The sequence below is a fragment of the Pelmatolapia mariae genome, linkage group LG16_19, assembly GCF_036321145.2.
Source record: "Pelmatolapia mariae isolate MD_Pm_ZW linkage group LG16_19, Pm_UMD_F_2, whole genome shotgun sequence".
Taxonomy (NCBI): domain Eukaryota; kingdom Metazoa; phylum Chordata; class Actinopteri; order Cichliformes; family Cichlidae; genus Pelmatolapia; species Pelmatolapia mariae.
Window position 1 is genome coordinate 48216157 of NC_086241.1, and position 13358 is coordinate 48229514.

At 41.8% G+C, this 13358-nt stretch overlaps 1 protein-coding gene and 1 pseudogene across 3 annotated transcripts in view; one reads left to right on the forward strand and one right to left on the reverse strand.

The window, feature by feature from the left end:
- LOC134644238 (ryanodine receptor 3-like) overlaps nt 1-13062 on the forward strand; it is a 109161-nt gene extending 96099 nt beyond the window's left edge. For all 3 annotated transcript variants that reach the window (XM_063497075.1, XM_063497076.1, XM_063497077.1), the window contains 21 exons: nt 313-393; nt 529-617; nt 695-823; nt 973-1077; nt 2427-2508; nt 2687-3999; nt 4083-4141; nt 4369-4543; nt 4655-4741; nt 4835-5029; nt 5283-5413; nt 5507-5549; nt 5675-5802; nt 5911-5971; nt 6118-6264; nt 7351-7485; nt 7604-7760; nt 7901-7965; nt 9838-9938; nt 10662-10713; nt 12032-13062. In XM_063497075.1, coding sequence (XP_063353145.1) covers nt 313-393; nt 529-617; nt 695-823; nt 973-1077; nt 2427-2508; nt 2687-3999; nt 4083-4141; nt 4369-4543; nt 4655-4741; nt 4835-5029; nt 5283-5413; nt 5507-5549; nt 5675-5802; nt 5911-5971; nt 6118-6264; nt 7351-7485; nt 7604-7760; nt 7901-7965; nt 9838-9938; nt 10662-10713; nt 12032-12127 — 3431 coding nt within the window. In that variant the 3' untranslated portion in view covers nt 12128-13062. The remainder of the gene's footprint in view (nt 1-312; nt 394-528; nt 618-694; nt 824-972; nt 1078-2426; nt 2509-2686; nt 4000-4082; nt 4142-4368; nt 4544-4654; nt 4742-4834; nt 5030-5282; nt 5414-5506; nt 5550-5674; nt 5803-5910; nt 5972-6117; nt 6265-7350; nt 7486-7603; nt 7761-7900; nt 7966-9837; nt 9939-10661; nt 10714-12031) is intronic.
- On the reverse strand, nt 7972-9827 carry LOC135932123 (DEP domain-containing protein 1A-like; annotated as a pseudogene).
- Nucleotides 13063-13358: the final 296 nt, after the last annotated feature.

A 13358-nucleotide genomic window follows, 5' to 3' on the forward strand; every position in this document is an offset into this window, starting at 1 on the left:
TGTATTAAGCAATAAATCTCCCAAAGCTTTGTTTGTACTAAACAACAAAGATTTGCTGGTATTAAACAACAAGGTTCAGTTTGGTTCCTATTATAAGCCTTATTTTGACTTGTGAGATGATGCACTATACCTCGTATGCGTGTGTGTTCCGAACCGTCAATATAGTGCACATAATTTGATGCCGTCTGACAACTAAACAGCAGCTTTATGAGGATGTGCAACAAGCTCTGATGCCTGTGCAGACGTTAAAATGATGGGTGCTTGACCTTCCTGTCACTGAGGAGGACAGCTAATCTTATTTCCCGTCCTCAGGTTCCAAGGTACTGCAGAATGATGAATTCACTAAGGATCTTTTTAGGTTTCTGCAGCTTCTCTGCGAGGGACATAACAATGGTAGGTGGATGCTTTCCCATAAGCCAATATTAAAGCCATGCTGCCTCAAGCTGCATAGAAATGACTAAAAAATAAATTCCTATAGTATCTATCTGCAGGAAATTGGTGTTTAATCTTTTTTATCTTCTGTTTTAGATTTTCAAAACTTCCTAAGGACGCAGACAGGGAACACAACTACAGTCAATATAATCATTAGTACTGTGGACTACCTGCTAAGACTGCAGGTATCACATTGTTACATCCAGAGCTTTAAATTTCAATAAAGTAGATATGCTATTAATTTAAGTGCTTTCCCTTTTAGGAATCCATTAGTGATTTCTACTGGTACTACTCTGGCAAGGATGTCATTGATGAGGCCGGTCAGAGGAACTTCTCCAAAGCACTAGCAGTGGCAAAACAGGTGTTCAACTCTTTAACAGAGTATATACAGGTACATAATCACAACTCTCCACAGTAAAAGCTGCTTAAAATCTTCATTACAATATCTTAACGGTCTTTCAGCGCTTTAGTGACGAGAAAGGCTGTTTGTCATCGTCTGAGCGTCTCTTTTCGTCTCTGCACCTGTTTTATGTGCTCCAGGGTCCGTGTATAGGGAATCAGCAGAGTCTGGCTCACAGCAGGCTGTGGGATGCAGTGGTGGGCTTCTTGCATGTTTTTGCCAATATGCAGATGAAGTTATCTCAGGTATGTGTTTTATCTGCAGTGACTCAGATGTGCCTTTATGTATTTCTCCGCTGGTGAAAACTAACTTGAACACTTGCTTGAGTTGTTTCATTCTGTGTGGACTAAACTGTTTACTTGTGTTTTGCTCATCTTTACTTTCACTGTGAATGATTTCTGCTTCACATTGGAAAGCTGGTACTTTGCTGATTAAGATTTAATCCTATTATAAATGATTTGCCTTAAATTGACTCCACTTAACAAAATATATGGTGTAATGGCCTTTTTATCTTTAACTGAGAGGATTTTTTCTCCATTTTAGCAGCATATAGAGTACTATGCCAAAGTATTGTTTCTTTATATTTCGCTTCCACTGAGCCGCTGTTCCTTAGAGTAGTCTTTGAAAATTTCTCTTTTTTACTCATTTGATGTCGCGTTCTTATACCTAACCATTTTCAGTGGGTTTTTTTTGTGTTAACGCTTAATGTTTTTCACTCATGTTTCAGGAAACTACTGTACCTGTTTCCCATTTCCCTAAAAAAATCATGAAAGGAAGCGTAGCTCAAGACTTTTGCACAGAAATGTAGATCTAAAAATAATAGGAACCAAAGGGATGGCAGTGTAAATAAACTAGAGTACGTATAAGGTCAACCACCTGCTTGTACAACTACATTAAGTCAAGTAACAGTTTTTTAAAAGAAAATGGCCTGCTTGTTTTAGTACATGCCTGCTTAGCTATAGTTAATAGTTGTTACTTAAGTAAAAATTTGAAATAACGGCTTGTACAGATGTGAAAATGTGAACAGCCCCTGGTGTTTTATTCGTTGCCACTAGAGGTCTCTCCAGGCTCATTGATAATCAGAAGCAACTCCAGCACAATTACACATGTTGTTCACCTCAGCTACATGATATATGACTCCATCATTGATATGTCCAATAAGCCAGGAGTGGGATGAAATCCACCCACCTAATCTTATCTCGTGGTCGTCACAAAGGGGCTGGGTCTGACAGCAGCAGCCAGGATGAAGAAGAGCACAGGTGCATCAAAGTACGCTTCAGATTTATGGCACATTGAATACAAAGCCCATAGAGACCTTAAACGAGTCAGCCTGACCTCGCCATCTGTTCCTAGACAGCAAAATAACATAAACCCTGGTTGTGATGGATCGATGTTACCTAGAAGGACCTTCTGAGCCACAGCAGGGGCCATTTGAGGTCCCTACAATATTAAAGCCTTGATCTCTCCAACTCTCTCTGCATCACAGGGATATTAAAGAGCCTGGCTGTACCCTTACAGTTAGACCATCAGTGGTCTGTGTGACATATTGTACTATGACTCGCCGCGTTTCCCCTTTCTGTCTTTTTTCTAACAGGACTCCAGTCAGATTGAATTACTAAAGGAGCTGCTGGACCTGCAGAAGGACATGGTCGTCATGATGCTCTCGCTACTTGAAGGTGTTTTTTTTGTTTTTAATAACATTATATAAGCTTTGTATGCTGGTACTTTCATAAATCGGATTTATTTGCCTGATATAATCAAATGTGTAGCAGAGCAGATTTGCCTAATCTGCATGGGGAAGTGTTTTTTTTTAATGAGTTTACTGATAAAATTTACCGCTTTATTGTCTCACAGGTAATGTTGTGAATGGAACTATCGGCAAACAGATGGTGGACACCTTGGTGGAATCTTCCAGTAACGTGGAGATGATCCTGAAATTTTTCGACATGTTCCTCAAGTTGAAGGACTTGACCACTTCGGACAGCTTCAAGGAGTACGACCCCGAGAGCAAAGGCGTCATCTCAAAGAAGGATTTCCAGAAGTCCATGGAGAACCAGAAGCAGTATTCTCAGTCTGAGATTGAGTTTCTTCTCTCCTGCGCCGAGGCTGACGAGAACGACATGTTCAACTACGAGCAGTTTGTTGAGAGGTTTCACGAACCGGCAAAAGACATCGGCTTTAACGTCGCCGTGTTGCTAACCAATCTTTCAGAGCACATGCCTCACGATGCCCGCCTCTCAACTTTCCTGGACCTGGCCGAAAGCGTCCTCAGCTACTTCGAGCCTTACTTGGGCCGCATTGAGATCATGGGCGGAGCCAAGCGCATCGAGAGAGTGTACTTCGAGATCAGCGAGTCGAGTCGCACGCAATGGGAGAAGCCTCAGGTGAAAGAGTCGAAGCGGCAGTTCATCTTTGACGTGGTCAACGAGGGCGGAGAGAGCGAGAAGATGGAGCTGTTTGTAAATTTCTGCGAGGACACGATCTTCGAGATGCAGCTGGCCTCTCAGATTTCAGAGCCAGACCCCGTTGAGCGCCCGGAGGAAGAAGAGGATGACATCCAGACCATGATGGAGAACCAGGAAGAGGAAGACGAGGAGAGCGCGATGATGGAGTCTTCCTCGGCATTTACAATCGCATGCATCTCCATGAGGAAGAGCTTGTGTCACTTCCGCCAGCTGCTTACCCTTAAAAGCATGCGGCGGCAATTCAGGAAATTCAGGAAGATGAGCGTGAAGGAGATGGTGCGGGGCTTCTTCTCCTTCTTTTGGATGATCATCACGGGCCTCTTTCACTTTGTTTACAGCCTAATTTGGGGATTCTTCCACATCTTGTGGACCACGATGTTTGGGGGTGGCCTCGTTGAAGGGGCTAAGAACATGAAGGTTACAGATATTTTGGGAAACATGCCTGACCCCACTCAGTTCGGGATCCATGGAGACGTGTTAGAAACGGAAAAGATGGAGGCAAGCGAAGCGTCAGCGTTGGCGGAGTTGGGTCAGATGGCTCAAGGGGAAGCAGCAGAGGCAGATCTGATGGCTGAGCTACTCAACATACAGCCGAAGAAGGAGGGCAAGCACGGGGCCGAGCCAGGTTTGGGGGATGTGTCTGAGGTGGTGGTGGGAGATGCCCCATCAATAGCCAGTGCGGTCAAGCAGAAGAAGGCACAGGTTAGTGATTTTGTTCAGAAAATAGAAGAAGAACACAACCGTATTAGTAGAACCTGAATGTTAAAGTAATCTGCTGATTCTAGATGGCTGCAAAGACGAGGGCTGTGAACGGAGACTACAGATCTGATACAGAGAAGGGAGAGTGAGTGTAACTTGTTCATTGTTACCTACATTACCACTTGCATATGTTTATTCGGGGATTGTGTTAGATTAGCTTCACATAAATGACAGTTAAAAAATGCCTTTATCCTACTCCTCTGCTTGTCCCTTTGCTTAGTATCCATATTTTGTTTCTCCATATTAAGTATACATCTGTGTCTATGAACACAATTTGCTATTCTGTCTCTAATGTATAATTTATGCTTGCAGTTCAGAAGATGGTGAGAAGAAGGACCACGACAAGAGCAGAGACGAAGCTCCTCCAGAGTTGTCAGTGGAGGAGAAGAAAGCCCCGAAGAAAAGGCTCGGCTTGAAGAAGGAGGCACCGGAGGCTTTCATGGCGAGCTTCTTCGCTGGCTTGGAAGTCTACCAGACTAAGATGCTGGTCAGGTGTTTTCCTCACTGCAGTTTTAAGATCACAACTGTTAAATTAACCACAAATACGAACTTGTTACACATAAAAACAAAGATGATGATCACGATTGCCTTTTCACAGAACTACCTGGCAAGAAATTTCTACAATCTCCGCTTCTTGGCACTTTTTGTTGCCTTTGCTATCAACTTTATTCTTCTCTTCTACAAAGTAAGTTTGGAGCTAAACTACCACTTTATATACTCACCTTAGGGTCCCGCTTTTTTGTAACTGGGTGTCAAATTTGGTGTCGTCACCTTTCAGGTGACCGGTGATTACTCGGATGATGAAGACCCCTGGAACGGTCGAGGCAGAGCTGGGGAGGAGGAAGACGAGGGAGCGCTTGAGTATTTCGTCTTGCAGGAGAGCACAGGTTACATGGCACCAACACTTCGCTGTCTGGCAATACTACACACCATCATATCTTTCCTGTGTGTAGTGGGATACTACTACCTGAAGGTACGGTGACATCCACAGTTTTTTTTAAGGTGGTCTAATGAATTTGTTAAGCATTGTAGGTGCAAAAATAAAACTACACACACGTGGAGCACGAAAAAAATCAAGTAACTTCAAATATCTTGTTTGGGTATATGTACATTTTATATTTCAGTACACTTGTTCGTTGTTAACCCATGCACTCATGTGCACACACACACACACACACTGTTCATCACTGTCCCAGTGATGCAGCCAGATTTCTCGTGTGTTCAAGGTGCCTTTGGTAGTGTTCAAGCGGGAGAAGGAGATAGCAAGGAAGTTGGAGTTTGCGGGCCTCTACATCACCGAGCAGCCGTCTGATGACGACATTAAAGGACAGTGGGACAGACTGGTCATCAACACTCCGTGAGTCAGCCTCTTATCAAACGACGAATCATAATCTTGTGCAAACAGAGGTTTAATTCTGTTTTTGTTTTTCTTTGCTCATTTTTTTATCAGCTCCTTTCCCAACAACTACTGGGATAAATTTGTCAAGCGCAAAGTAAGTAGCTCATGTGATTTAAGTTTAATCTGCTGTGCACACAAGCTATACATGAAATCTGGTTACACTTACTAAATGTCAGCTGCCGTGTCTCTTATATATTTCCGCGTGGTTTCTGTTTGTAGGTGATAAAAAAGTATGGAGACCTTTACGGAGCAGAGAGGATAGCAGAGCTGCTGGGGTTGGACAAGAGTGCCCTGGATTTCAACCCTACAGAGGAAACTGTTGCCAAGGAGGCTTCACTGGTGTCATGGTGAGAGATTGGGCTGATAAAAAGCAGACAGCCCAGGGCTGCTTGGAGTAAAAATAGAGGTCAAACAGAAAATACGAGCCCTTCATATCAACTTTTCTCTGTTGCCAGGTTGAGCTCAATCGATACAAAGTACCATGTCTGGAAAATGGGGGTTGTGTTTACAGATAATGTAAGTTTAAAAATAAGTTTGGATGATTAATTGCTTTGTTTTGTGGTTTTATTGATGGTGGTTTACATTATTTGACAGCTGAGGAGGTTGATGGATGATTTTATAGCAGGGCGAACGGCTTCTGATCCATTTTGTTTCTCCACCAGTCATTCTTGTATCTAGTTTGGTACACCACCATGTCCATCCTGGGTCACTACAACAACTTCTTCTTTGCCGCCCACCTGCTGGACATCGCCATGGGCTTCAAGACTCTCCGCACCATCCTTTCATCTGTCACGCACAACGGCAAACAGGTGAGGAGGAAACACATGCAGCTCTTCTTTCGAACAGCAGGGGTCACTGCAGAGCTGGTGGTGAAACACATTTTTTGATCGCAGTTTGCAGTGATGGCATTTGAAGTATGCCATTCAAAATGTGCTAAATTATGCTTTCTGCATGCCCAAAACGGATTTCAGTTGAAATCATTTTAATTTTGCTTTAAATGTTAGCACAGTTATTTCAATATTATGTATTTATGTCCTTAAAAAGCTACTTTAAGCGCTAAAAGACCCAGGCTTGGTTTTATAATAGGTTAAAGCCAACATATTAACTAATATTATCTTTTTATTAGGCAGTTTCTCTTGTCATTTAACTGATCTAATTGACCATTTAGGTCTAATTTGGTTCATCGGGTTCTGAGAAAAATTATCTCGCTTGTTGGCAGCTAATATGCAGGTGACATGAATCACAAATGTGTCATCTAGCAGATACTGTATGTGTTGTGTGAGATAATTGGAATGTTCTCAGTATCCTTTGACATTTGAGTTCAAATGGCTCACATGGCTTAATTTAAATCCCACTTTGGATTGCCAGTTCTTCCAATAATTCCCATGTTAACTGACCAGAGGGACAAATCAGAATTTAATGTCACCTCAGTCTCCAAGGGTGGAAATGCACCAAAATGGCAAGGCCACAAGGAATCAGCGACATCTCCCAGACTCAGCTGTCTGTGGGCTGATCAATCACGCTGTCAATCTAAATGCGCTTTACGCCGTTGTTGCCTTTCAGGTTTACAACCGGCTGAGCTGCAGCTGAATCCATTTTTTATTATATGTGAAATAATAGACTCTTTTTTGTATTTACTATAAATAAATAACTCATATTTGAGTTTTCTTATTGCACTAAACTTTCTCATCGTTTCCACGCGTTTGAACTTTCCCCCTTCTCTCTACTCACTCCTCTCTTGCCAATGGCGATCTAATTTTGTTGCAATTTTTTATAGAAAACAAATGGAAGCCAGCAGCTCTGCCCCTGCTGCGTCCATTGTGTGTCTAATGGAAATACATAAATAGCAAAGAAAAGAGCGAGTCTGTAAATGCAGATTTCATGTGTCTCTGTAGCTGGTGCTGACAGTGGGCCTGCTAGCTGTTGTGGTCTATCTCTACACTGTGGTGGCCTTCAACTTCTTCAGGAAGTTTTACAACAAGAGTGAGGATGAGGATGAGCCGGACATGAAGTGCGACGACATGATGACGGTAAACTGGAGTTACGCTTTCTTTTTTAAGGAACAGATTTGGGCTCGCTGCTTAAAATAGCCCACGACTTAATGCTCAGCCTCAGATTTCAATTAGACCTCCATCTGTGTTCCCGCAGTGCTACCTATTCCACATGTATGTTGGGGTAAGAGCAGGAGGCGGGATAGGGGATGAGATTGAGGACCCAGCTGGTGACCCCTATGAGCTCTACCGCATCCTGTTCGACATCACGTTCTTCTTCTTTGTTATTGTCATCCTCTTGGCCATCATCCAGGGTACATAAAAAAAAATCCCAATTTCAACCTTATTTATCAGTAATTAGACGAACCCACAACTTATATATATATTTAAATATTACAGTCTTTATGCTTAGGGTATGTATGTCATGCTCACAGCAGTTCCTTTATGGTTGCAGGTTTGATCATTGATGCCTTTGGAGAGTTAAGAGACCAACAGGAGCAGGTCAAAGAGGACATGGAGGTGAGAGGACAGATCATCATAACTTGCAGCACTGAAGGAAGTGGCAGGAGTGTAAATCATAGGCCGTATATAAAAGATGGACTTAGCTTATAGGTCTGTGAAGTGAAGCCATTGCAGAAGTCGTCCAGTGTGGCCACTCCGTGTTTTTATGACTTTGGTCATGTTGTGGATGATGTTCTGTGGATTCACGTGATGATGGTCTAAAACCTCCTCAAGAGACGGAACATCCAGAATCCTCTGAAGGTGGGTCAGCGTGATGTCCTTCCAGATCTCCTGTTCATCCCCCGCTGTCAGCTCTCGTCTCTGTTTCTGCTGCTCTTCTGTTGGCTGATTGTTGCCTTCCTGCTGTGTTTGGAGTGCAAATTCTACATTTTCCTGGTTCTCCGTCTCCTGCCTCCTCCTTCTAAACTTGAAGAAACCTTCTTTGTCCTCTTTGAAGGTCTTTTTTTTATGGATCTGGAGTCTGAGGGTCAGGGGATAGAAAAGTGGAGGGAAACCCGTACAACACATTGTTGTCCTCCAGGTCCTCTGTTCCCCAGCATCCCTTTACATCTTCAGTCACATGGTTCTTCAGAAACTTCTTTAGGAGGTGAACTGTCTGTTGCCTGGTAACGTCGGGGCCAAGGCTACTGTTATAGAGCAGCTGGTGCAGCCAATCAACAGCAGCAGAAGCGGTGAAGCAGGAAGCATAGTGCCTGAAGTTCTATCGATGCTTCCTGAGGGGCATGCAAGCTCGAAACAAACGCGTCACATCATTCCACAGTTTTGTGGCTCTTTACAGTCCAGGACAAATAACATGAGAACTCATGTTTATCACAGAAGGGCAGCACTAAAGTTTACCTTCATTTGATGTAACGACAGTTAATATCCATCACTTGAAGAAATATTTATGTATGTCTCGCTACAAGCTTGTAAAAGGTAGTTAGGGAGGAACTCACCACAGCCTGGCTGCTCCCCATCAGCTTAAGGGCCATCAGGGGGCAACTGTTAAAAAAGAAGACTGGATGAGACTCCACAGTATAACAGCGCTCAGCTCTCTTGTTCTATGACCTCAGTTAATACTCTCTTGGTGAGCAACTGTTTGTTTCACAGACTGCTGAAAACAACATGATGTTCATTTTTGCAAATGATTACACTCTTTACCATCTGAAACCGGGTATAGTTTATGATGGGCCAACCTCATACCTGGAAAGTTGCTTCCAAATAGCGAGACAGTTGAACACTCAGCTCGACCCTTCATAACAGCACCTCCCTAACCATTAGACGGCATAATCGCGCTCACGTCCACCTTTCATATACGAATAGATTTAATGTAGATCTTCTGGAGATTACGGCCTTATTAGTGGACTCTTGTGTCTCGTCTCGTGTACTTGTCTCTTTTTTTTCATTAATATTTTACTTAGTCTGGGTTACTTTATGGAAATTGTACCCCCTAACCCCCCTTTTTGATCACGTGTTGAGTTTCAGAGATGTGACACATTTTTGTGAGCTCCCCATCTCTCTTGAGTATTTAAACAGTCACTGTGACAGCCTAGTGAAGATCAACGTGCACGTGGGAATATAAATATTAAGCCGAATTTTGAAAGCATACTTGTTGATGCATAACCTTGTCGTCTAAGAGAGGGCAGATAACCCTTAATGACACTGTCAATAATAAATAACTGTGTTATTTTCTCAGACTAAAAGGTCCCTGCAGAGCCACTGTTGATAGGCTGAGTGGGACTGAGCGTGATGAGTAACTTGACCTTAATATTGTAAAATATGTCCAATCTGGTGTTGCTTTAGGCAAACTCTTGTTTACTGTAGTTCATCAATGAAGCACAGAAAAAGAAGAAGGAAGCGTCCCTTCTAATTTTCATTTTCTGTCCTCAGACCAAATGTTTCATCTGTGGGATCGGGAACGATTACTTTGACACAACCCCCCACGGCTTTGAGACCCACACCTTACAAGAGCACAATTTGGCCAACTATCTGTGAGTATCCTTTTGATCAGTAGTGTTTTTAATGGTTTTTTTTGTTTTGTAATCATTGCAGTAATCTTTTACCATTCGTGTCAACGCTTTTCTGTAATTTAACCACATGATTGATGGCTTTAGCACGTTACTGCAGCATAAATACCAAAGTCACTAGTAGCAGCATTGATCCAGAACACTAGATCCCTTCAGGTATCCTTTCCATCTGTCTGTGTTTCCCTCACACGCACCGCTTAGCCGGTGTTTCTGAATAATACCAGTAACAATAGAAAGTCTCAGTCCATTTGCTCTCACAGTCAGCTGGCCGGAGGATATCAGAGCGACCTCATTATGTTGCTTCATTACTATTTAATGCCATGAACTTTATTGGAAAATAGGTTTGTGATAGCATGCTCTCATTCAGTATTCATTATGATTTGGCATGCTGCGATGCCCATAGAGATACAGCGGCTCATTGCCATTTACGTTTGATTTGGGGAACAACAGGTGATTCGGCGATAGACACGAGGTGGTGTAACTTTATTTAGACACTAGCATCAGGATCTGTGTCACCTAGTGACGGAGAGTTTGACATTTACGTGATTAGTGTTGCAGAAATCAAATGTGTCACAGAAAAGCTTCTCATGTCCCTGCTCTGTGCTTCAGCTGTGGTGATGGGCTTAGATACAAGACTGCGATTCCCCTTTAATATTTCTTTTCTTTGTTCTCGTTTTTCTTATAAAGGTTTTTCCTGATGTACCTCATCAACAAGGATGAGACAGAGCACACTGGACAGGTAGAATACTATTTTACCCTGATTAGCTTAACCCAGTCAATATTTCTCCTCTTACTGTCAGCACCTATTTTGGTTTATTAGAGTTTTTTCATATCTACCCATATTGTGGTGAAATCAAAGTGTTGTTTAATACTCTGTGGTTTACATAATATTAATTAAGGTCATTGTACTAAGCACATAGAAATGACATTTTAATTTTAGGTAATATTTGTGTGGATAAAGTGGTAAAATTAATACTGCTTAATAACATTTCAAGTCTGTACTCATCTACTAGCTAAGTGTTTTGCCTCTCTTAGATAAGACAGTAGCTATGTCCCAATTCATAGGCAGCATCCTTCGAATACCAAGTTTAATAAACTCAGCCGTCTGCTCCTCACTCGCTAATATATAACAGGACATTGGAGTAAATTCTCGACCATCTCACACTTCTGTTTAATCAGTTTTCTGTTTGACGTTTATTTAGCTGTAATCTCAGCTGAACCGATTTACTCAGGAACAAATAAAACACTGAAAAAAGCCAAACAATAACATTTTTAATTTATCTGTGTGACTTAGTTATCATGTTTAACCTGAGTAGTGAAAGACGCCAGGGGATCTGAAAACGATGTGCCGGGAGTCCGCTGTTCTCGCCGGCTCCAGTGAGCCTTGAACCCCCGGCTAGCTATCGATCTGGAGGGTAACAGACGTCTCCGAAAACATTGGAGCACTTTTGCAAATATGTGATGTCTTGATAAATCGAGCAGATATTTGAAATATACACAGCTACATTCTTGTCTGAGAATATGTTAAAAGTTTATTTTGTGATTACAGAAAGAGTAATCAGAGTAATATTAAAACTAAGTAGCTGCCGCCATTGTTGGAAACTGGAATTGGCTGGGCCGCGCTACAAATTCTGGGGTAGGGTACAATCCTTCAAATTAGGGGAAATGAAGGACGCATTTGTCGACTGCGTTTGGAGCAGCCTTCGAATTGGGACAGCCTTCGTCGCCTGGCTGTGATGTAATCAGCCTTCAAATGCAAGCTCCGAAGGATGCGGCCTAGGTTTTGGGACACAGCTAGTATACTCATTAAATACCAAAACTGTTTTAATGATCTTTCTGTTGATACGTTCAAACAAAAAGAAGGATTTTTGGGCATCATGAACATGAATATACTTGGTATTAACTGCATGTTAATACCAAGTATACCCATTTCAGCTCGTTAACACACCTGTAATTATGTAATGTTTAAATTTTGGATATTTAAATTCAAAACATTCAGCCTTACTTTAGGCAAGTTAAAGATTTTGAGCTAAACTCTGATGTTGGCTCGTGTCCAGGAGTCCTACGTGTGGAAGATGTATCAGGAGCGCTGCTGGGACTTTTTCCCAGCTGGAGATTGCTTCCGCAAACAGTACGAAGATCAGCTTGGATAGAGCAGATGCATCCTCCTTACCTCTATCTACGTGGCCTGCTGGAGCATGTAGTCCCACCTACAACTGCTGGAATACGACACACACTCCCACCACTGGTTTTGACTGGTGTGAGGAGAGGCAAATGAAAATGATGTACCCTGTAACTGTCAGTACAGCACCCGTCTATGAGGAAATGACCTATAACTTGCCCAGACATTTAGGTTTTCTTTTGGTTTGGGGGACTCGTTTTTGACAGCGTGTTGCCTTTTACTCCACATAACCCCAAATCATTGCACAATTTTTGTTTTCTTTTGGTCTTTTTGAGAAATATTGGGTTGTGTGGGGTTATGGGGACAATGTGTGAGTCATATTATGCACAATATATGAATGTTGAACTTGAGACTTAATGCCAAAAGAAAAGCAGTGGAGTATAGTAGATATACATAGTGCGCAAAAATGTGATTTAAGAAAAGATTTTTTTTCGTCAGATGTTGTAACATTTATCTATCGAGATGGAATCTGTAGGATGACGTGACAAAAGGTTTATTGTGTAGGATTTTTTTTTTAAAAATGCCTAAAGTTCTTCATGAAGTGCCTTACAGTACTGTATCTACATTACAATGAAGCTATGCAAAACTTTTGGTTTTTTTCTTTATTGTATGTAAGTACAGTAGTTTTCCTGGAGCAGTAACAAGTAGCTGTCCAGATATGTAGTTTGTGGCTGAACACTTTCATTTGAACGTGGAAGAAGAGCATTGGGACAATTTCTTTTGTTGCCGAATGCAGCGTAACTGCAAATGTTCAAGATACACAGTGTATAAATGACACAACAGAATTTACTGAAGACTTTCAAACAAGAACAGAAAAAAATGAATTGCTATTGTATGGCCATTTGTATGTAATAGCTTTGCTGATCTGTGCATTTCTTTTGATGGAAAAAAAAATAAAGAAATTGATGCAAGAAACGTTTGTGTTTACATTGTGGTTGTTTATTTTTCAGATTTTTTAATTTATTTCTTAAAGCAATTAAATAAAAATATATATCCAAGTCTAAGATCTCTGAGGCAGTGAGTCATTTCAGACACGTAAATTTCACACACCCCAAACCTCAAAGCTATATCATAACTCTGACCTTTCTGTAGCTTTTAATTATGATTTAGTAATAAACAAGTAATGGCCAAGTAGGTGCGTACTTCTGGTGGGTTAGAATGGCAGGACGGGGCCTCAGCAGACTACATGATGGGAGTTTTAG